Below are 25334 nucleotides of genomic sequence, written 5' to 3'. Positions count from 1 at the left end.
TCACGATGGAAGGTATTTGTGGAGGTCATCTAGTCTAAGATCCTGCTCAAAAGCAGACACTTTTGAAGCTATGTTGGACTGCTTAGGGTCATATATTGTCAAGTTTGCTGAGAATAAAAAACAAAATGGTCACTGAAATGAAATGTTATATTAAAATAGGATTAGGACAAAATTGGGAAAAAATTTAAGGTTTAGATCTATATCTCTGAAAAACAATGACTTGCATTTTATGTTATTTTTTGTTCTTTGTGTTTCTTCTCAGTGAAACTTACAGCTGAGCATCATGGGACCTGAAACAAAAGTCATAAGTGTTACTCAAAATAGGAAAGTATTTCAAAAGCTTGCTTTAATTTGTATTAAAAGCTGTGTCAATGCTAAACTCTGTGTGCATAGCCACTAGAGTAGTGCAATGATGGCAAGGTACGTGATGCAATAGCAAGAATATTCAGTCATTTGCCATTAGGATTTGTGCTTGAACTTGAAAGCCTTAAGGGCCTTTTAGTTCATTAATACTTTTGCTTTTTCTTCCAGATTACATGCCCTGAAGTTCATGATTTTGCATAAAGAAGCAAATTAAGAGTTTTACTCATTCATTTATTTTGCCTTTGATGCTGGATTGAATAATCGTTGGAGAGAAAAGATTATCAACATTTTGTAAAGGATGTAAACATTCCAGAATTTTAATCTAGATGGTTAACCATATATGTATTTCACTAGAACAAATCTTTGGGCTATAATATGTTAAAAATGCTAAAATAATTAAATTGGAAGGTGAGAACAAATCTATATACTCATTTCATATTTGTGGATATGACAATCAAAAGGAAAAGAACAGTAGCTTAGAGAATAGCTTAGAACTTGGGCTTATTCCAGCAACTTTCATATTCAAGGTATCTCAAATTCCCCAAGTACTTTACAGAGCTATCTTACTAGAGCAATCTGTGCAGGTAAATCCATTTAGATACACAACAGTTTTTCAACAAAAAGACTTCAAGCTACAAACTGGTTTAACCAAGAAAAGTTTTGGGTTTCCACATACTCTCAAGACACACACTGGGGTTTTCAACTTCTCTTTGTATAGCAGTGAATTATCAGCAGAATGGGATTAGAGGTGTGTCATCCTTTAGAGAGGAACTAAGTTCCTTCTCTTCATTTCCTTTTAATTGCTAGCACTATGTGGTGAAACCTAGTTGGTTTCCATAGCTTCACTAAACTCATTTTTTTGTTTCCTAAGCCCTTGTTCAAACGTGACTGCCTACCTCTGTCACAGGCTTACAAGCATTTAAACAACCCTTAATTTCCTCAGTTTTTGCAAGTAATTGCATTGTGAAAACTTCAGTGATGATCATGTCAAAGTTTTCAAAGCTAGTTTTGCTATTCTTCCAATTCTTGTTAGTGTTCTATTCTTACTGCTATTTTTCCTTATGTCTAGTTACTATTATCACTTAGTGAGTGCTTTCCTTTCCTTGATCTGATTTTTTTCACTTTGATTGTGGAGTCCTGGGAGTTCAGAAAGCTCTCAGGTTATGGCTGATGAGAAGTCTAGTGCTAACCTGGAGTGACACAATAAAACAAAGATTTTTTCAAGTGAACTGAAACCTTTCATTCCCAAGCAGAGTTCCGCTCTTCCAAAGAATGTGCATCCATGTTTTGACAAAACCTTTGTGATATTTAGTTTTCTCCCCTACTACTTTTCAGCTAGTCATCAGATTGTGTTTTCTGTGACATTTGTTTGCTTTCACTGTATGCATCTAACTAAAAGAGGATGTATGGTGCCTATTTTTCTGTATGAGAGAATAGGCAAGGTCATGATGCCCCCATGAAGGTGAGGAAAAACATCCCTACACAGAATATTGAAGTAGGACAAGAAGCATATTGAAAAAAAAAGAAAAAAAAAAAGTAGGCATGCACATTTGTCACAGCTCAGAAGCTGTTAATGTGCACTTAGTAGAGATACAGAAGAGGGGTTGTGACATTCTTCTTTGTCATAGGGGAAATCTTATACAGCAGTATCCATTATTTAAAGCTTTTTCAACTTAGAAGAGGGAGTTCCTGATTCCTTTTATTATTATTATTACTATTTGGTGGGTTTAGTGCCTTTTTTTTTTTTTCATTTAGTTAAAGGAAAAAATCTTATTTCCTTATGTCCCTTTAAAGGAAGGAAGGAAGGTCTGAAATTCTTAGGTCTTGAAAACCAAACCTGAAGAGAGTTCATATCTATCTTTTTGCATCAGTATCAGTCTGTATACAAAGATTGACATAGGATACACTAGGGTTTTTGTTTGTTTGTTTGTTTGTTTGTTTTTTTGGTAGTGGCTTCATTCCTGGTCTAGATTTGCTGTTCTACAGAGCTGTACATTTTACACATATTATGAAAAATAAAAATCCTTTGTTTCCTTTTCAAAACTCTCCCTCCTGAAGGCTGTACTTCACCTGGGCAGAGCTGAGAGAACAATATTCCTCTACTGATAACAAGTGAGAGTAAACGAAGGAGGCAGTTGTAGTCGTGTGTATTGTGGTTTTATAATGAATGTGCTGACCCTGATAAGGGGCTTGAAAACAACAAATGGCACTGTGAGGGATGAAAATCTGTACCATATGGAGCGTAATATAACTATGGAGTCTCAAAACTCCGACTCTGGGGAGCATGCCAGCATACGTGGGAGAAGTGAGAATTTCATGAATTATGTTACTCTTGAGTAGATTTGAAAGTACAAAAGAGTTCAACAGTACTCGGATAAATATGCAAATATCCTTGTTCTCTGAATGAGACAGAAAAGTGGCTTTGATGTTTAGGCTTTTAGAACTTCAGTTTTGTATAAAACACAGTAGAAGAAAAGTACAGTATAGGATGGAATGTGCAAATACTGAAAACTGCTGAAATGATTTAAGTCTTTTTTCCTATCAGGTTCCCCAGGTTTGGCAGGATTAGAAAGGTGTATTAGGATGGGAGATAGCTAAACAATCACATACTGAATGGCAGGAAATGGTCTGGTAATTTAGCATGTATAACTCTTTCTTCAGAGTATAAAAATAATGTTAGTGTAAATGCTGGGTTGTGAGAAGTCCAGATAAGAGTCCTAGAACCTTGAGTAGTAGGGTTGTATATACATGTTCTATCAAAATCCTGTATTAGATGGAAGTATTTTGCATATTACAAAATCACCTGTTCTGGCATGAAACATTAACTTGTTCAGCTGTTGTTTGCATTGTGGCTTTGTGCTGTTGAACTGGGCATTGTTGGCTGATGGGTGAAATACCCCTGCTAAGTATAATCTGCATCCTTATGGCTGAGTGATAGACAGAAAAAGTCCTGTATCACTTCACTGTTGGATAAAGGGAAGCTGTATGTTTCAGTTGAGAAGTACTTTGTGGAGAAAAATATCATTGAACAACATCTACAGACATTACAGACATAATAAGCACCCAATGAGACGTAATTAGCATCCACTGATCTTTTCAGCTATCTCCAAAGGTTGCTCTCTTCTTAAGCTTGTTATAGCCAATGGTAGTCACTCCATATAACCATCTTGGGTGTCAAATTAAGTAAATTTATCTGCTGTAGTACAGAGGAAAAGAGAAAGCATATCAAAGACTATTTCAGAGCAACAGCTAATCCTGGTTTGTATCAATTCATCCCATGACCATCAATTACAATCAGAGTTTTCAATCATTTGTCTCATTTGAAGGGATTGATTAACTTGATTGATTCTTGATTAACACTAGTCCTCACAGTCCTTAAATGTTTGTTTATTTGCCCTGTCTCTTGCTACAAATACACAACAACCACCCCCAGTTTTGTAAGGCTGGTTTATTCTCAGCTTTCGCTTACTCACAGTGTTGAGTAGTACTGAGAGAAACCTAATCCTGTAAAAGAAGGGAGAATGTGGTTTATGCAAGAAGGTGTTAATTCTTTTGTCTCATGGGAGAAGGTGTTTTGTTTTGTTTATTTCATTTGAAACTGAAGTACCCTGAAGGAAGAACCCTAAGTGGAACCAAATCTGGCAGCAGTCTTAGCCAGGATTCATGTACTACTATTTTGTAAAATCTGGTTTTGATGTTAAAAAGGTACTCTGTGAGAGATGAATTTTGGACACAACAAAAAAATTTCTGAGTATTCCAGCCAAACTGTTTTGAACAGCTGTAGCATTAGGTTCATATTTTACTTTTTGTAAGGATTCAGAAATGTGACTGCACTTAAACAGAAATGTAAAAATTAAAAATAAGTACAGAGTGATACAGCTTATTAAAATAAATAAAAAGTCAATTTTCAAGTTATTTGTCACAGAGTTTCCCACAGTTTTTCCACCACCTGAAATAGTCTCAGGAGTAGTTTGTGAATGAACATTTCCTTGCAGCAACATTTACTTGTTTAAAAAAGTAAAACAAGAAAATCTTTCTCCTTTTTAACAAAAATAAATAATTCCTAAGCCAACATCACAGTCAGAAAAATGTGCAGTACTTACACAGAGTGAGAAGGTGCCTTGAATGAATTTATGTAGCAACCAAAGCTGAAAAGCTTTAGGATTTTGATGTATCTATGTCAAATTCTGAAATTCTGTCAAATGCGATACTGACTTCAGAGGACAAAATTTAAATTTGTATATTAAAGTGTTTTGAAATTTTTGCATAAATGAGAGAAAAATAGCATTGGTTAGAAAGGAAAGGGTTTACTAAACCTATAGGCCAATGGTGCTCTTAAAACACTGAAGGCTACTTCTCATTTTTTGTTAAAATCAGCAGACAACTTTTTATGGAGTATCAAATAACAAAGTTGATAGGGTCCTTTGAAGATGTAATAAATGGAGACAAAAAAAGGCATGTATTTAGGAATGACTCATTTTGTGAGCTTTCTCTTGACTAAACTTGCTCTGATAAAACCTGCCAATTTAGTCAGCAATTCATACTTTAAGCCATCTGTAAAAACTCTGAGAGAGAAGAGCATTCCATATATTTGTCTGTGAACGTCAGAGTAAAAGTAGGAAGCCAGCAGGGAAAAGAAACAAACAAACAAACAAAAAAAATCCTGAGAGAAACTTAGAAATACTTACCCTGTCAAGAATAAACAAATTAGGCAGTGTGTTCCTGGTTATGTTTTCTTTAATACATAAAATTCTGCTTCTTATGAACATGTGGTTTGGCAAAAGAAGATCTTCTTTTTAAAGTCTCAGAATTTTATAGGGAAACAGAACAATTATTGCAAGATTACAAATCAGATCAAGTTATTTATTCTGTAATTAGCCATTTTTTGCCCTATCATTTTCATTCAAAACTTTGCAGCGCTTTGCATATGTATATTATTATTGTCCTTTCCTTTTTCCTTTTCCTCTCCTCTTCTCTCCTTTCTCCAATCAATAAAACTTTCCCCAAAGAAACAGCAACAAGCGCATGATCACAAAGTTAGCAAGTGTCAAGAGTTTTGATTCTCTTTTACATGGTCCCATGAACAGATTGAATGCTTTTTCCACCAATGTGTGCTCTGACCCCTTTATTTCCTCTGTACTGATAAGCAGGATTTCTGAGGGCCTAGTGGAAGAGTCATCATACATTTCTGTGATGCTGTGTTTGGATATAAATTTGCTGAGAAGCAGGAAAAAAATCTTGTACCAAGGACTTGACATCCTTACTTGGCAATGCCTCCCCTTTAAACCAGTGCAAAGCTTTGCAGGCTTGTGTCAAGTGTTTTGTTTACATATTTCTATTTGTTTGCTATTTGCCTAGTTCAGCACATTACAGATTTCATAGAATCTGACTTATGTTCCTTAACAGCAAAGTGGCTCCTTTAAAACTATAAGTAATAATAACAATAATAATAATAATAATACAAGCATGACAATCATTTCAGGAATAGAGGCTGTGGGAATATGTCTTGTAGCCTGAAACAGTTCTCAGCCTCTAGAGTCTGTTCTGGGAAATGCAGTTCCTCATTCTGTATTGGATGGACTAATGGACTCTGGAATAGGCGTCTTGGTATGCTTTCACTACAGGGTGAGGTTGCAGCAACAGTCACGTAAATAATGTGCAGTTCATGTCTATTATTTTTCCAACCTAAATGCCAGAGAGCTTCAAAATCATGTCACTTCAGAACATTATCAGAAGTTCTTTCAGGAGTACTGAAGTAATTAAGTCATTCAGAAAGATTCTCTGTAGCTGGTGTCAAAAACTGAGTTCTACTGTCATCTTACTGATTATAATGAAAAAAATGAAATTAAAATGGAAAACAACTCATATACGATTGTGGTATGCCTATTTAGTATGCTAAAATACAAAACACGTGGCCCTTATTTAGGGAAGAACTCGGTCTGTCCTTGTGCATATCTGATTTCATTTCTGTGTTTTGGGCATTTATTCTTCTGCGATATTAATAAAGATCAAATGACTTTATATAATTCATAATCAAACTCTGCTCTAATGCAAAGGGGCAGACTGAATAAGAAAAAGAAAAAAAAAAAAGAGACATATTAAGGAAAAGATCATTTGTAGAAACATAAATATTTCCACAGAAGTCAGTGTGAAGTACTTCTGAGGATTGCTCTGTGACAAAATAAAAATGCTGCAACCTGTAAAGATGCAGCATGGCTGCTTGCAGTGGTGCATGAAAGGAGAAGAACTCAAGATGGAAGGCTAAGTAAGAAGAAGAATGGGTCTCATGGCCTTCTGGCTACCCAAAACCATTACCTGCTGGGGATTCTCATTTTATTTTTGTGATCTTTATTTTGGCAGTTTAACAAGTCTTGAGGGGAGAGATTCAAAGTGGCCAGAACTTGCAAGTTTTGTTTTCTTTCCCTGGCATGTGAATCATCGATCATCTTATTCTGACCCTAAGTATTGCCTTTCAGTGTTGGCAGAAGGTACAGCACAAGTCATCCACAGTGATACCGTGTCTCTGGCAGAGGTTGTCTGCCCCTCCAGGGCCAGGAGAATTATGGCCAGGTTTCTTCCGATCTCAGGCTGAGCTATAAAGAGCTTGGCTGACCCTCATGGAGGTGGAAAGCCCAGACTGAGAAAGGCACAAAGGAGGTAGGCTTATGCAGTAAACCCTAAGAAGAAGGATTGATTCTCATCCCTTCAGATGAGAACAGGCAAGAAGCCTCTCAGGCTGGGCTGGAGAGAAATTATTTTGATTTTATTTTATTTATTTTATTTTGATTTATTTATTTTTTATTTATTTTATTTATTTATTTTGATTTATTTATTTATTTATTTTATTTTGATTTGGTGGTTTGACAGAAGTTTCTGTGTTTGAGAAGTAAAGTTGGGCAGAGAGAGAAGCTGAGAAACTGAGGCAATGTAATTCTTTGAGCCAAACTGGACGTGTTGTATGGTGCTACACTTTTTGCCAGGCTGTGCTCATGACTGAGGCCTTGCAATAAGAGGTGGGGAAGGTAGTAAGGAACTAATCCGAAATTAAAAATATATATATTTATATATATGTACATCTTTTGCTGAGTAATTTTATGCATGTCTTCCGGGTATAGTCAGAAGCTAATTATATGAGGTTTTTATAGTAGTAGCAATTGAGAACTTGAACAAAGGGATATATTTAGGTCAAGAGAGAATTCAGCTAATATAAATGGAACATAAAATGATTTGGGTCTGGAAACATATATTTAGGCATATGAATAATCATGTTTGAGCTATGTCATTGAAGTTGGTACATCTGTCTGAGACTTGTTCAGAGTTTTTAGTCCCCCAAATATGTTGTGGGATTTTTGGTTAAAACCATTCTATCAAAAAGGCAAGAATATTTAGAATATTTAGACCTAAAAACTTCTTTTGTCTGTATCAGCTGTTATTTGTTCTTATTAAACCATTCATCAGCACCATCACCAAGGCTCTGAGCTCGTTGTTACTTGTAAGCATCCAATAAAAATAATGCTTCGAATAGGGGGAGGACAGTGAATTAACATGACAGGTATTTATAGAGAATCACTCCTAAACATGAGAGTCAGTGTGAGAGAAAGCATGAATATACCACTGTGGAAAATGCTAAGTGGCTAAGTGATGGTTCAGCTGTTGTTTTGGGCTGAATGACTGTACATGTTTTAATTGGTAAACACAAAATGTCTGGGAGACAGAGATACACCTAGAAAAGGCTTGGAAGGTGTGACGATAATGAACAAATATTTTATTTTTCTGGGATGGGGACAAAGAAGATGCAAAAAGTAGAGGGTGGGGAGCTAGCCCTTGTAGAATGGTTCAGGAACGGTTGTGCTAATAGACAGTGCTTAATTGATACTTGGGGTTACAGTTCATTAACTGCAATGAGTTTTTATCACAACAACCATATGCTGATGAACCTGTACATTAGGAAGACAGGGCAAAGCATGAGGAAAGGGGAGGAACATAAACATCAGCATTGCTGCTCAGAACTGAAATAGAAGAGTTTTAACTATTTGTTATTTTTCAACCCAAGGCTCTTAACAGGACAGTTACCCAGGAGTGATGGCAGGCATGTTTTTAGCCTTGTTGGCCATGACCTGAAATGCCCCCATGCAAAGACAGATTTGTCTATGTAGCCATTGAAGACCCTTTAAAAACTACAGTGGGGAGGAAAAAAAAAAAAAAAAAGTTTAATTGCTCTTAACTTTTGCAACTCACTTCCTGGTGTAGGAAAGCCTTGCAGGGATACACCTAGCTGCTGAGCCAGCTAGCGTGTGACAGCTTGCGTATCCTGTTGATCAAGTTAAGGTCTGCAACCTGAATAATTGCTTGTAATTTTCTGGATACAAAAGTGCCAGTGAGAAGCACTGCCCTGTTCTTTTAAATGTTATTCCTAAGGGGCAGAATCAGAATAGTCTTGCAGTATAGCAGATGCACATTTATGGATAAACACTAAGGGCTAGCACTGATTCTCCTGTAGCAGTTTGCTGATTACAGTCAGTATTGTTGTATTTTCTCCCTCTAAAAAGTTAATGGAAAAGAGTACAGTAGGAGGAAGAGAGTGCAGGGAAAGTGTGAAACCTTTCCAGAAAAATTATTTCCTGGTAAGAATTTTAATGAGCTTTATGTGGAGACCTGTAGCAGGTAAGCACATCCCACGTAACAGGCAAGCTTTGATAGTTTATAAAGCTCTACAGGCACTCTCTTTTCTTATGATACAGTCATTTGTGTTCCCAATTCAACTAAAAATTATATGAACATTTCTCCCTGCCATCCTCTTTCCCCCTCAAGAGTAAGTTTTGGGGACTTGGAAATCAATCTCTGTTCAGAAGCAGAGATTATTGCATACTTATAAAATCTCTTTGGAGTTTAAGTAAAACCAATAATTTTATTTTAATGATTTTATTTTTTCTTAAAAATAAAATACTGCTTATTCTAATAAACCTTCTAGAAATTTGTCCTTGGTTTTAGCATTGTTTTAAGGTTTTTTGTTCCGGTCTTCCTGAAGTGTGTGTATGCATACATTTTTTTTCATTCTCATATGTTGGAAGATTAAATTCATTAACAACTTGGCATATAGAAGAACTTACAGGAAACTATTCTTATCATATTGTTTAGAGTGCAAGTTGGTGTTGAGTGCACTGTATGATTAAGTTGAGTGCACAGAAAATAACCTGAATCTGAGATGATCCCGATGATGAAAGAGAGATTAAGTCATAGGTTTATAATGCTGGCCTGGAGATACTTATTAACACTAGAGAAAATATAGAGAAAGTGTTATATGTACACACAATGTTATGTTTTTCATATTATAGCTACCTGAGCATCATTAAGATATGTGTAATTCTAAATCTTTCTCCTTGGATTATAAATTAGTTCAGTACTGAAAATTTATTCACAATTATATGCTGATAGCACAGCTGCAGATTCTGTGGACATCTCCTGAGTAATGAGAACTGCATCATTTGCAAATGTAGAATACTGATAACAGAACTGAGAATTTGACACACTGCACACTGGCAACATGCAGATTTTCATACACAAAGTACACGTGCCTGACCTACTAACTGAACTACAGTTTAAAAACAAATATATATTTTTTTAAAAACAAAACAACAACAACAAAAGAGGTGCTATTTGCTGTTTTTAGTAGCAATTCTTATCACTAGGACTGAACTAGATATCTGTCCACAAGCAGCAGTGATGAAAAGCAATTACCAGTAATCTGAGATGCTGCACGAAATAACAGTGAAGAAAAAAAAAGATACTTTCAGTGCCCTGAATGTATTTTATCCACAGCACCACAACACTGGACATATTTTGCAATAGCAGTAGTCCTGTACAACTATGATAAGCCTAAATACCTAATTGTAAAAATACTTTGGGACGATGGAGACTCCATCCAGTATTGCATTGAATGTATTATTGTATTTCAAAAGAATGTCTCTGATTAATATTTATTTATATAGAAAAAGTGTAGTAACTTAAATGTATTTCCAAAAATGGGTTAGAATTGCTGGTTAGAATTGTACGTGAGAAATAATGGCTGCATTTGTGTGTATGTATGTGCATGCATACTAACTTATTTCTCATGATATCGTCATAAATAGCAGTAACAGTAAATAGGATTATTGAATAGATCTTAATAATGAATATTTCAAACATTTCCTCGTAGCAAATCAGTAGGATGAAAGACATACTGTGGGTTGTTTTTTTTAATAAATAAATGCACGTGAATCTGAACAACGATCTCTTTTCAACAGAAAATGATGTACTAAAATACTTCAGAGCTAAATGTTACTCACTGTTTCCATTTATAAATGAAGGGCTTTTTAAACATCTTTTTAAAGCTCTGAAGTGTTTTTAGCCTCTAGCTCTCATTGACTTGGATAAATTCATATTGGAGTTCAGATGCTAATTTATGTGACTGCTTTTGAAAACAAATTTAGGTCAAATCCTGTTTCTGCAGAAGCATCCATTAACTCTGCCATTAACTCTGGGAGTTCTTTGTGTTTGCAGCTTCTGTTCTTTAACTGACAATTATTTTTCTTTTTTTTTCTGGCTGAGTCACCCACCTGAAAGTACGGTGTTGCCAAATAAAATGCTCTCTTTAAGAAGCAAGGATACTTTGCTTGTGCACTGCAAGTAAGTTCTGTAGAAATCCAGCATCTGGTGATGCATTTTCTTTTCTTTACTTTTTCAGGGGAATTCTGGCCTGGGGTTCAGTATTGCTGGAGGAACAGATAACCCACACATTGGGGATGATCCTGGGATATTCATAACTAAGATTATACCAGGAGGAGCTGCAGCAGAGGATGGAAGACTCAGGTAAAAACTGTCTAGAGATGTTTGGAAACAAAATGCTACATTATTATAAATTGTCCTCTAAGAGTCCAATGTGAACTGGGTCTTTCATGTGGTCAGGGGGAGTAAATGACATGACTAGAGTCTCCTTTCTGCTAATGTAGGAAAACTGTTTTAAGTAGCTTAAATACTAATAAAGTTAGTTAAGGGATAAGGTTAGTTAAGCCCTGTATAAAGGGGCATTTGCTGGTTCCACCTCCATCTTTGTACCAGTCATTTCATTTAGTACAAGAGGAGAGATGGGGACAGGAGGAGGAAAAAGTCATTATCAACAAGAAAGTCTTCTCTGCTTGATCACTATATGTTCATGACCGAAGAGCTATGCTTTCATGTTATATATTAAGGCTATCAACACTTCCCAAACTACAGAGCCATTCCTAAGTAGCTGTAGCTATTTGTAGATGCTCCCTGTTGTTTAACTGCAGCAGTGAGGTATGCTTATCTGCATTTCCAAACTTTTTTTTTCTTTTTGTCTCTGTGAGGATGCAATGGCTCTGTTCTGTATTTTGAGTCACCTCCAGAGTATTCTTTTGCTGTAGCTTCTGAGGTAAACACATAGATCACTTGAAAATTGTGGTACCCAAATACATTGTAGTGCGTGTCTTAAACAAGATGTACCACAAAAGTACTTGTGCTTCTCTTTCCTTACAGACTTAATTCAGAAAGGTTTCTGTCTGTCACAGAGACTGGCAGTCAGATGTCAGTTGTGAAGCTTGCTGATGCTGCAAAAAGGCAATTTAGCTGGAAAGACTTCGGATAAAATTCTGAAGCTTTCTTGATCTCAGCACTGGAACCTGACCTCTAGGAGTCTTTGCCAAAAAACAGATGGCCTAAAATTCATGAAATGTGACCAGATGGTAACAGAAACATTTTTGGAAAGCCTTGTCCTTTAATTCAAAAATAAAAGTATGAGGAATTGGTCAGTTTTTAGAGGAAGCTTTGAATATTTCATATGTTAGGTTAGTAATTCGTTTTAGGAAAATAATGTTATTTTTGCTGTTACAGTGATAAGGAGTCAGGGTGATTGGCAGTGCCTGAAGAGTGTATGATATAAATAAGATTGTAGACAAAGAGAGGAGAAATAATCTCATGTAACTTTATGACTGAGGTGCAGCAATCTACATCTAAGCTAATCATCTTAGAGTCCCCTAACAGTCAGTGAAGAAAAACCTAGGCATTTCTATTTTGTCATACATCACATCCTAAAGTCAATGTCTACGATAGAAGAATCACATCTTAAAAGAGTATTCAAGTAGTTCAGCTATAGTGATCTATACTGTAAATGTCTGCTTTGGGCCAGATGGGCTTCATGCAAAACAGTGTCAGGAAGCAGATGTTTGGAAATCACGCTATCAAATATGACATGCCAAACAACATAGGGGGGTCTTAAACTTTACCACAAATAAGAAAGAATTCCTTTCAAAAAATAGTATCTTTTTAGTAGAGTTTTTATTACTTTTGGAAGCTGTTCTGGTTTAAGCTATTAAGAAGACACACATCACTGTTTTTTTTTTGTCTTACTATCTTTATATGAAATCAAGTATTTTGTAATTCATTGCTTTACTAATTAACTACTGTAAATTGAACTCATGGTTATTTGGTAATTACTGTGTTGTAAGTCTTAAGAAGACCTTCTAAATCCACAAAAGATATTGTACTAATGCAATTCATTAATCCATATTAAGATTAGACCTGGAAAGCTTTGTGTTTTGTAATAAAAGTTTATCTTATTACTAAGACTATTATTATAGTCTTAGAGTACAGTATTTGTTAGCATTTTGAAATGAAATATTATAATTCAAATTTAACCACAGTAGTAAAAATATTTGATAAACATATATTCGGCTTGGTATTTTTGCTCTTCTCTTTTGTAAACAGAACTCATTTACATCAAATTCTTCTCTCGTTAGTACAGAATATCTGAATGCAATTAGATCAAATTCAATCAGCAGAACTTTTTAACTTCAAATAAAACTGTAGGCATATTAAAAATATGTCTCTAAAAACTACCGTTAGGAAAATGGATTGACTTAATGCTGTCGGTTTTACACTCAATAATAAGAAAATCTTAAATTTTTAGCTGAATATCACACAGTATCAATTCCAGATAGAGTATCTGGGATACAGAGTACCTGGAATTTCTCCCCAGTAACTCTGTATTGTACTCAGCACTCAAAAGGTGTTTTTTTTCCTGCCTCAGTTTCCCACAGGCTCTTCAAAATTTGTGTAGTACATGTGAATTTGTACTTGGCTTTCACAATCTTACACTCAAACACAAGCTGAACAGACACACTGTCATAGAACATACTTTTTTTTTTCAATATTTTACAGTGTAAGGGCAGAAGTCATTCAAAAGACCTCACCATGATTTCCAAGAAAAGTTTCTGTCTGGAATGCAAGAGAGCTACTTGCATATAAACTCCAAGTTTGAAAGGTTTGGGATGGCGAGATTTTATTTGATTTCACAGTGTTTTTCCTAGGAGAAGATTCCTCCTTTCCTTGTTTTATCTGCTAAGTGGGTTTCACTTTGCTACAATGCTAGCAAGGAAACAATCCTGTCATGTCTTACGAACACCTGAAAATGTATGTATCAGTGATCTTTACCGATATGCCACTGAAGAGAAGAGCTATCCTGGGGCAGCTTCTGCTGACTTACATGACAAATAATTTTACTTAATGGCAAGTTTATCAGCTAAGGCCACTCAGTAAGAACAGCAGCTCAATGACATGCAGTAACATCCATCAAGAAAGGCGATAATCCATGTATCTAGCAGAAGTCCTATTTGAATCCCTGAGAAAGGGGGATTGGAGTTTATTTACAGAAAATATATATATATACTTTCTGGTGTCCACTTTTGCCTTGTACTCTGCCTGCAATTACTGTATATTACATAGTATTGTGGACTGTTTGAACTGGCTTCTAAATCTACTGCCTGTTCTTAAATCATAAAAGCCTGTAAAATCACTTTTACTTCATCTTACATAAAGTCCCTTTTATGTAATTGTGCTCAGTGAAGTTCCTCAAATAGAGAGATTCTGAAAGCGACCTTCAAGAAATGGACTTAATGCTGCAGACCCTGGCAAATCTTTTACATGTATATATGGGCTGACAAACAGAAAAGTAGATAGTAGCTTCATCAAAGTCCAACAAAAGCAAACACAACCTCCTGAACCTGGGAAGGAGTAACAGTTGTGGTAGAGGGTGGGGGCTTGGCATTGTGGAAAACAGCTTTGCAGGGAAGACCTGGGGGTCCTGGTGGGCAGTTTATATTTATAACTGTGACAGTGAGGGAGGGAAGGAAGATGACAGAGCCTTACTCTTCTGAATAGTGCCCGGGTCAAGAAGCAATGAAAATGAAAATAATAAATAGATTAATTAAAACGTGAAATTCTGTCTGAGCACAAGACAGTACTTTTTTTTTTTTTTACTGTGACAGTGGTCAAGCAGTGGGACAAATTGCCCGGAGAAATTATGGAGTCTGCATCCTTGGAGGTATTCAAACCCTGACCAGTCATGTTTCTGGACAACCTGCTCAAGCTAACCCTGCTTCAGCAGGAAGGGCTGGATGAGATGATCTCAAGAGGTGCTTTCCAAACTAAATGGTACTGTGATTCTCTAATTTGCACCTGAGTCATCAGTGTGCTGTGGTGGTGATGAAGGCCAGCATGGAGGACAGTTGAGAGGATGCACTAGAGGCAACAGTCAAATGTTGCAACAAGGGAAATGCAAGATGGGTGTGAGATGGTGGTGGTGGGAGTTGTTGTTTTTTTTTAATGAGGGAAGTTTAGTGAGGCATTGTAAGTGGTGGTTCAGCAAGGCTGTGGGATCTCTGTCTTTAGATGGTTCCAAAGTTTGTCTGGACAAAACCCTGAGCAATGGGATTTAACTTTTCAATTCAAAGGTTGGACTAGATGTCCTCCAGAGGTCTCTTCCAGCCTGAATTACTCTCTGATTCTGTAGATTGTATTTATATATAAAACCTGATTGTGAGAGTGGAACAAAGGTATATAAATTTCTACTTTTCTGTTTTTTGTTTGTGGTGTTTGTTTGTTTTTGTTGCTGTTGTTTTGGTTTTGTTTAGTTTTGTGGAGCACTACTTTTATTGACAGTAGGTACAATGCATAGTGTGGGTTTGTATCTCTTCATGGCCCATATATCTTTACAGCAATATTTAACAGTAAAAGTTATCAGCCATTTTAGGCTACATTCATTTTAATAAAACATTACTAGATTTGTAAGATTTCTTGAACTTTCAAATATTAATACACACTATTTTTGATACTATCCTCTCTGAAATACGCTGACTTCTACAGCTAGTAAAACAAACAATGCACTGCACAATTCAGACTGTAGAGAACATTTTAGGTAAGTACACTGGCACAGACCCCTAATCTTCCAAAATACATAAAGTTGTGGAATCTTCTGTGATGTCCATGTATTGCAGAGGAAACTTCTTCTTTTCTGGTTTCTTTTGGTAAATAACTTCACGGAATACAAAATAATTAATTTTGGATTTGATTACTTTAGGTAAATGTGAATATAATAGTCTTGGGAATAACTGAAAATTAGTTTTTGCTGAATGCTGAATACCATGATTATTTGAAGCTTTGATTTTCAAGTCAGTGACAGACAAAATCTAAAAGCTCCAAGAGTAGCAAACATTCCCACTGTTGAAGTTGAAGGAGAATTTCTCTCAGCAGTTTGATTTTTTAAAACTTCTGTTGCATAAAAACTGCTTCTTCTGTGTCTTACGAAAGTCAGTTTTCCATGGGCAAGCATCTACATTTTAATAAAGCTCTGAATTTAGACTTTTACTATCTGAAAGAAAGAGAATTGCAGCAGTTTATGTCTCGGTGCCTTTTTTTTAGTTTTATTTGACTATGTGTTGGGGAAAAAATATAGTAGTTGACTCAATTGCCTAGATAAAACAATGAACTTCAATATATCATCTCAGCAATTCCTTCTATTGACAGTTATTGATCATAAGAGAAATTCTGGATTCTAAAATGCAGCATACATTTAAAAAATTCATCATACTGTGAAAACATGAGTGATCAGTAACTGAACTAGAAGCAGTGTGCTGGTAAAACTTGATTAAAATAAGAACTAGTAAAAGAGTGATGAAAAGCTGTCAATTATGAACAAGTATAAAAAGCAAAGACACCCCAAATATAATTTTTTTTCCAGTAGTCATAAACCGAAACAATTTTAAGTAAAATAAATAAATAAAATTAAATCTATTTATAGTTTATCACAGTCTTTTTCTGGTCTTATGGTGGAGGTATTTTTCTCAGAAGTCTGTCTGCGGGAATGAATAGGTACGAATTCCTGACCTATTGCTTCCAGATTCAGAAAAAGCACTTTTCCATTTTGTGAAGGAAATTTGGAAAAAAGAATTTTAAAAGGTCTTGGAATATAGAAAACAAAAAGAATCTGGGATACAGCCTGGGTTGAAATCTTATATTTTGTACCAATCTTGTGGCCTAGGGAATCTTATGGAACCTGTGGTTCAAAGATCACATTGTTACTGCTAATGTGACTGAATATGAAAGAGTTTATTTGCAGGACTGTGAGATTGATATGGACAGCCTTGGGCTTGCATTTCAAGTGATACCGTTGTACCAAAGGTTATTTTGGTATTTGAGCCTGAGATGTACTCAATAGGAAAGAGGGCTGATGAGAGGAATGAGTCAAAGGAAGAAAGTGGTTGTCCCCGCAGGCATCCTGCCCTGGTAAGCTGCCTGGACCTGTAGCTATTTCATTCATTCTTTCTTCTAGGAAACTGGTTTCAAGTCTCTTCCCATTTGTGAACATATCTTTTTTTTTTTTTTCTTTTCTTGTCTTCTTTTTTTTTTTCTGTTAAGAGTGTGGGCATTTTTAAGAAATTAAACACATTTAGAAAAGCACACCTACTGCCAGTTACCTTTGGCAGACTGATCAGAAACAGCACACGTACCCTCAGCTATCTGAATCCTGTAGGTTAAAAACTACTAAGGGTGTGCAGTGTTTGTCTTGCCTTTGCAAATGTGTCTTTCCTGATATTACTCTAATTACTGATTGTCAGCGGGTTTAGGATTATTTAACTGCAGAATTTTTAAGGCATGCTGCCTTGTTCTACCATCATCATAACAGTCAGCCCAAGTGGATATTTTTCCCTAGCTTTCAAGGTGATCTGGTGTGGGCAAATAATGTAGCACACATGCTAATCGTTGGAGACAAGAGCCTAAATAACTTACTCTCAGTTATCCAGTAAATCAGGCAGAAAGCTTGGAATAGAACAGTGATTCCTTCTCTTCTATTTCTGTGCCTTAAGGCTTCAGTTAAATGTCTACCAGCAAAGGTTTTTAACAAATTAGATTTGTGTTCTCTTCAGTTATCAACTAACCCACTGTGATGTGTCAAAGTGTTATAATTTACTTAGAGATATGTAGCAAGAGAGGAACTTCTTTCTCATGCATACTTTGTTCATAATGAAAAATTAAACTGAGAAAAGGGAATTTAAAGGCAAAGATTTCATTCTGGTCAGCTCTTTTTTTTTTTTTTTTTTTCCCCCTCTATCTTACTAAAGATGAACCAAAGAGGAAACACTACAAATTCATGCTATTCATTCAAACTTTAAAATTAGAATTAAGAGGCACACTGGTATAATTACATCCAGTTTGCCTGAGAAACTCAAAGGGAAAAAGAAATGGAGGAGAGGGAACAGAAGCAAGGCCCCAGTTGGGAAGTGATTTGATAAAAGACCCCCCTTCGGTCTTTGCCCCACAGGCTGCAATGACAGTACTTCGCCTCTGATGAAAAGTCTGAAACCTCAATCCCTCCAGCAGCAGCAGGCACACAGTTGTTACCAATTGGTATCCATTTGTAGCTCTAGACTGCTTACTGAGAAGTGAATTGGGAATGAGAATAGGAAAAAATTAGGAGCTTTTTCAGATTAATGTGAAGAGCTGTTCCCAGGAGGGATCATGTTCTTTACAAGTGTGTCTCTAATCCAGCTTGGGCAACTGGCTTTATTTCACCGTCATTATATATCAAAACAGAAGTGTGTCTGCCTTATGATTCACTGCCTAAGTCCCTGTTAACTTTTGATCTTGAATTAAGCCTATCAGTACCAGGTCTATGCGCGTTGCAATGGCATAAAGCTTGTTCAGGATGTTATTACAATTACAGTACTGCCACAAAACACTGATTCATATCTGCACTGTTTACAGGCCTCTGACAATGCTATTAGTCCAGTACATAATTTAGTAGTAAGTTAATAAAGAGACATTCACCCCATTAGGCAAAACATGCTTGCCTTGCAGACAGTCATCAATTAGATCATGAATTATTGACTGCTCACTCTGTCCTGGTTTGTGTTAGGAAGTTTGATCTTATTAACTGTGTTTGTCAGTGTATCTGTGCATATCGTTTTTTGAGCTATTATGATATAAAAAAAATGAATTATCACAGGGGATCTACATAAAAAAGGCAGGTCACAAAACCAAAATTGAATTTTCATATATATATATATTTTTAAGTGGCTTACAATGACTCTTGTTTTAAATTACCAACTTGTACTTCTTTTCGACAATGGAATATGTTACCATTTAATTCTCCTTTCAGCTGTTTTCACCACTTCACTTTTCTTTTGCTGAATCCTTCTTTTTCTTTCTTTTTTTTTCCTATATTAAGTTTGCATTCCTTATTCAGTATTTCAGAGACCCAATATGTCTGTGAATTTGACTGTACTTCTGCTTTTTCTACTTTGAAAATAATTCGATAGGCTGCAGAAAAATCTCTTATGCCATGCAAGAAAGGATTGGGAAATGATGTTTTGACAGATGAATTCTCAGGTAAATGAAATGTAATTTAATAGGAAGTAAAGCCATGGCTTTTCTCTGGCTTGTGGGCTTTGAAACTGGTGAATTTTAATAGCCTCTTTATAGAAAATAACGATGGACATTTTTGTAGGTTTTTTTTTTTTTTTGGATCAGTTTGTTCTCCCAGTAAGTTTTTGAGCTGTCTTCCACTAACTGAAACCACTGTTTGAGAATAACACTTAAGCAAAATAGCGTGTTATTAGGGCTGTAGGTACCTTGCAGGTTTATAATGCCAATTGCATGAGGTGTTTCATGCAGTGGTACTGAATTGGTCAACAGGGCTCTTTGCCAGGAGTTTCTTTAGCAGCTATCCCACCAGAAATTTCAGTAGCCCCAGCATGCTGCAGCAGCAGCAGAACAGAACTGTGCAGCCAAATCCAAGTGATTATTTCGTCAACGTTTGCACTTCTACTGCAGTTACAAATTTAAATAGCTCAGTGATAATTTGTCTTGTGTAAGAAGCCCTCTGCGGTTATATACCTTAGAAATCATCAGTTCTCTGTGGAGTCTGGTGTTAGTCAAGGAAAAAAATATTTTTTTTTTTTTAAAATTATTTGAGTTCCTATACTCAACAGGTGTAACCCTCTGGGGTTCTGCTGAATTTTTCATTTCTTTCAATGCCCACTGAATCTGAAAATAAGATTTCGGATAAACAGGGAAATGGCTTAGGTTCTCATTAAAAAAAAAAAAAAAAAAAAAAAGTTCCTTTTAAACGGCAAAGATCCGATTCAAAAACTTTGAAGAGAAAGCTTGGTTGGCATTTTTGCTTCTGACAGCTAATCCCAGAAATGCTAATACATGGTGAGACAGACAGTCTGTTATTTCATGCACCGTCAAAACTCTCAGCTGCAGTTTGAATAAACACTTGGACTTTCAGGCTTTAGCCAAACCGTATTTCCTAACCATTCCTGATCTCTGTTGCTACATTCCTCATTTCGCTTTTACTACAGAAGTTAGAACAGGGGGCTTACATTTATTTCCCTATGGCATGCAGGTTTTAATATCAACCTTGCAATACGTGTGAGTATTTTGTTCAGATGTGTTGTTTACATTGTGCCATTCTGCATGTTACTCTGAGTCATGTCACTGCAAGAAGGAAGATTTTTTTTTCGCTTTCTCAAAGTGTGTAGCCTAATAGGACTTACATTCTGAAGCTCCTGAAGTTTCCTACAGAACTTGAAGTACACGTTTTCTTCCCTTTCATTTTTTTTTTAATGCTACACCTTTGTTTGGAATAGCTCTTCTTAATCAAACCCGAGCGGAAGGGAGTGTTTTCTACTTGTTAGTGCAAGCGCCTGGGAGGCAGGACTGCGTAGTTTTGTTCTCAACTTGCTACGCCTGATCTGTGGTAACACTTTTCTTCTTTTGTGCTAAAGTTTCTCCATTTGTAAAATGGGTATAGTGATCATTATCTTTGCCTCATGGGGCTTGTTGTGAAGCTTAAACGAGTTCATATTTGCAAAGCACTTTGAGCGCCAAAGATGAAAAGTGCTTGTAAAAAAAAACGAATGTGGAATTGCCTTCTGGGTTATCTGTTGTAACTGGTTTTCCTGCACAAACCTGAATATGCTTCAGACAGCGCTAGTGTCAGTTGGGAGGATTTTAACCACGGGTGAGGAATAACCAAGTAGTTTGGTGTATTTAGCAGCCAAAGTATATCTTGGACCCAAGGGAGCACCTCGTCCTTCCCTGGGCTGGACTCGCCAAGGCAGCACTGGAGGCTGTGCAACGCCAGGCCTCGAACCCCCGCATGGTGCTGGAGCCAGCCAAACCGGAGGGCTCGGAGGGTAAGTGAGGGCTGTGGAGATGTCCCTGCCCTCTACCACACCTACAGAGCCTGGCCTGGGGCGTCTTCCACTACCTGCAGAGCAGCCTGAAGCTGGGAGGAGCTTTGCAGCTTCCTGGTGCCTTCTTCATTCATCTCAGACTTTACAGGGTTTTGTTTTCCTTTCCCATTTCTTTATCCCAACACCTTCCTCCCACAACACCCCACAGCTACCTACACCTCCTTTTTTCTCATTCTCTGCCCCTCTGCTGTCCCACGTTGGCCTCTGGCTTTGAAGGCAAACACAGATATTCATCCTGTGAGCAGAAGTTTTCCTTCTGGCCACCGTTAGAGGCTGCTGTCTCTGCTGGCTGCCAGAGCCACCCAGATAAAGCCGAGCTGCTGACAGAGCCTGGATGCGCTCAGAGTTTCAGTGCTTGGTTGCTAGTGGCAGTAGTTTCAGGAGGAAAGCATCGTACATGGCAGTGGCAGGAGACGAGACGCAGAGAGACTGAGGATAACTGGGGAGTTAGAGAACGGACGAAGGAATGGAAAAATGTGGTAAGAGCGAAGGATACCAAAGCTGAGAAATGAGCTGGATAAGAAATGCAACGGAAAGGGTGGGGGAAGCAACTTATTTATTTGTGTAGTAAAAAAGGGAAATGGTATTTGCTATAGGTCTCGCGAAAGGGTTAATAAAAGAAATTTGGCTGAAGTTTGAGAGCCTGTTGCAAGGAAGCCTCCTGGACTGCCCGCCAGCCCCAGCTTCCTGCCCTCTGTCTGTGATCCCCCTCCCCATCCTGCCCTCCCCTGCCTACATGGAACTCTCTGCTTCCTCTGCTGTCCCCTCGCTGTCATAAGCTTGCAATCAAAATCAAGTATTTAAACAAAAAGGTGGGCTCATCAGGCCTAGTGGCTGATTGATTACTAACCAGGCATTTGGTCAGCGGGTTGCTAGCTTTATTTGGAGCGGTCACCTCACTCTGGTATCTTGTCTGAGTAATTGCAGTTCTATTGCTTTTAGTAAAGTTGGACTTGGTTTCCAGTAACTCAAGGCAGGAATTTCAGTCCTGTTAAGTAAAAATGATCTTTTATGGGTGGAAAAGTGTTTTGTTTTGTCTTTTATACTGATGTGTCTGGCAAAGGAAATAATTCATCCCCAACCCAGCAGTTTTAACTTGCCATACATTTATGGATCGTAATTCCTAACTCTGCTTGAACTGGATGTTGTGTATTCTGGGGGGAGGGGAGTCTGCCTTATGCACGTAATATGTCTTAAAACAATAATATGTGAAGCAAAAGATCATAAACTCTGTACAAAGTTACTATAGGTGTGTCTTACATAGTAAATGAGAATTAATTTGCCTTGAGTTATGCTAGTCAAGCAATAGCTGAAAGTTTGATGCAGAAAATCATTGTTATAAGTGATTTAGAATAGCTATACTTCCAAGTGCCTCATCTAGCAACAGGGTATGATTCTGCTTTCAGGGTATCTGTGATGAAGGAAAAAAACAAATGGAGAAGACCTCCTATTGTATGTCTGTTTAGACTTGACTTGTCCCAAAAGTGTATGCTTGAGTCTGTCTGTGTGCAAATTGAATGGGTGCTAGCTACTCCTCCCTCTCAACTCTACATAGCTACACCCTGTGAGATTAGCTATTAGCTAACGACTACTTCCTGTTCTCAAAGCATGTGTAAGGAGGTTAGGCTCTTCTGGGAGGCATAAGCCCAATGGGGTTTTGCTTCTCTTCTCAGTATGCATTGGGTTTGTCCAAGAAGCATCCCGAACCTCTGGATTTTATCAGAGAAAATAAAAATGATACTTTTCATAGTGTATTTGTTCCCTTGGGTCAACCTTGGGGCAGATATATGAGAAATTTTGACAGTTTTTTTTTTCCTAAGGTGAGGATGTAGACAGCAATATTTGGAGTTATTGTGGAATTCACCACCATTTTTAGCTCCTGAATATTGTTGGTCATGTTCCAGGAGGTCATCATGAATAACTTTCAAGTACTTCCAAGTCAATATGATGCAGTGAGCATTCATGAGTTTTTTTAAAGCTTCAGCTTTTATAAAGTTTAGAATAATAATAATAATAAGGTCAAATTATTGTTTTTCTGCAGTGTTAGTTTTAAAAATTTAGTAACACATTCACTCTTATGCATAAGAATGGACTCAGGTTAACGCTTACCAAGTTTCTTTTGGAAATCAACAACTTAAAATATACATGTTTAGTGCATTAGGCAGTAGTAAATTTTTAAAAGTCTTCAACAGATGTGGGAATTTATTTAAATTATACAGTTTACTTATTGGACTTATAATTGTTTAAATAAGCTATTTTTTTTTAAGTCTCACTTGCCTGTGAGCTTTTCTTAATGGAGTACTGGCTGCATCCCCACATAAAAATTTGCTATATACAAATTTCAAGTCTAAAAAGACTTCAGCATGCAATACTAGCTGAGCAAACATTTTTTTGATGCAAAATTAGGTCCACATTGCTTTTCAGTGGCAAAGGGAGAAAAGTAAGTCAGGGATTCCTTTATTTAAAAATTAATAAACAAAAAAATAAAAAAAAAATAATTCACCTTTAAGCTCACCTCTGAAGGGAAACCTGCATTCTCCATCCTCTCCCTAGGAAGCATGAGCCCTCATCTTCCAGAAAAGTAATTAAACTGGAAGAGCTATGAAATAAATGTCTTTTATTCTTTACTTCCAAAATTGCTTCACTTCCTGAAAGACAAATATTGAGTAAGAGCAGTGTTGCAGTAAACATGTCATTCACAGAGAAAGGTGCAGGTTGTGAACCAGGGCCTCTTCCCTATGGATATCATGAGCATTGATCAGGGACACCTGCATTAGTTTCAATTGTGGTGACAATTTTTGTAATATATTTAAATATTTAATCGAGTCAAAGCAAGAGGCAAAATTTATTTTCATTCTTGTATTGAAGATGCTTTCCAGAATAATGGGAGATTTTTACTGCAATTTAAAATGAGCATTACATTATAAAAAGTGGAACATCTTCAGCTCTGGAATCATTTTTCTAGGAGGTGATATTGGATAATAAGACAGCAGATGGTTGTTTTGATTTTTGTTTCCCTGACTGTGTAACCTTTTATTTTGTTTTATTCTATTTTATTTTAATTCAAAATGTATTAGAATGAAATGACTTATTTTTGGCTTGGCTGGAAATTTTTTTCAATATAAGACAATGTCATTTCTTCAAGAAGCTAATAGAAACAGCTTTGACTTGAACTGCTTTTTCGTTGTTGTTGTTGTCGTTGTTGTTTGTTTGTTTGTTTTCCAGAGTTCACTTATAAATCTGTAGGTGCAGCCAAGAGGTGTTCAGATAAATAGAAAGATGGAGGGGTGGGGTTTCTCTGAAATGTTATCACTGGTGGTAACTAGTGTGACCACTAGATCAGCTATATGCCTTTGGCTTGTAGAGTTTGTCTAGCAGGGCCTTTCTTATGATGATGAAAAATCAGTTATGAAAGGCAAGAGATTATGTCCTGTTTCCTAACCACAGGAGAGAAACAGAGCGTTGAGAATGACCAGGGAGCAATGTTTGCTATCTCTTCTAATGAAAGGATTTGGGGAGATCAAATGAATTTGTTTATTTATTAACTGGTAGCAAAGCCATACTGACTGACAGAGAACACTGTGGATATGAAGTGTACATGGGTTTTGAAAACAAATTAAATTTGTGGAAAAGGAACCTAGCTCAGGCTATTAAATAAGATAGTAGTATATGTGATTCAGGAAACCCTAGAGTCATCAGAATCTGAAAATGTATTCTGGGTAAATACTGTATTGCTCTTTTCCTATACCATCTGGTAAAGGCCACCATTGGAAGGAAACAGCAGGTCCGATGGACCCCTGTTCTGGCTTATGGTTTCATATAGTTTTTATCTTTGCAGCCAGGGAAACACCTTCATCCACACTTTAGCTCCAATCTTCCCTGCAGCTTGATCATTCAGGGGCAGCAGTGTTTCCATTAAGCAAAGGGCAGGATTCCTGGGTGGGTCGTGCTCCTCAGTGGGGACATAGATGGTAAAGTTTGGCTGGGGAGTTCGGTGCAGCCTGAGTGATGGCCATCTTACCCTGCAGCCATCCAGCCCTCAAGGTCTCTGATTTTAATTTGTCAGAGAGGTTTTTGCACTGGGGGGTTGAGCCTGTCCTTTTCTTTTTCCTATTTTTATTCCTTTTGGTAGCCATTAATGGGCCCCCTCTTGAAATCAATCACTGCATGGCTGGTTTTGCAGGAGCTCAGGCTAGCTCTAAACGAGCTCAAAGTTGCAGAGTGGCATTAACATGGCCCTTTACCAATGATAATTGGCTCTAGACATATGGTAAACAGCAATCCAGGTGGCTTTCCATGCTAGATCTACTGCTGCCAGTGTCTGTGCTGGTGTGGCTAACCCTGCATTGGATTTCACTGTGCCAATTTGATGTATAT

The 25334-nt window shown here is 37.0% G+C and overlaps 1 protein-coding gene across 1 annotated transcript in view; it reads left to right on the top strand.

Moving 5' to 3' along the window:
* DLG2 (discs large MAGUK scaffold protein 2) overlaps positions 1 to 25334 on the top strand; it is a 1015643-nt gene that overhangs the window by 683513 nt on the left and 306796 nt on the right. The window contains 1 exon segment of the mRNA XM_040544402.1: positions 11087 to 11211. Coding sequence (XP_040400336.1) covers positions 11087 to 11211 — 125 coding nt within the window.

Source organism: Cygnus olor, chromosome 1 (assembly GCF_009769625.2).
Source record: "Cygnus olor isolate bCygOlo1 chromosome 1, bCygOlo1.pri.v2, whole genome shotgun sequence".
Lineage (NCBI taxonomy): Eukaryota > Metazoa > Chordata > Aves > Anseriformes > Anatidae > Cygnus > Cygnus olor.
The sequence above is the reverse complement of the archived record's forward strand: the minus strand, read 5'-3'. Positions and strand labels throughout refer to the sequence as shown.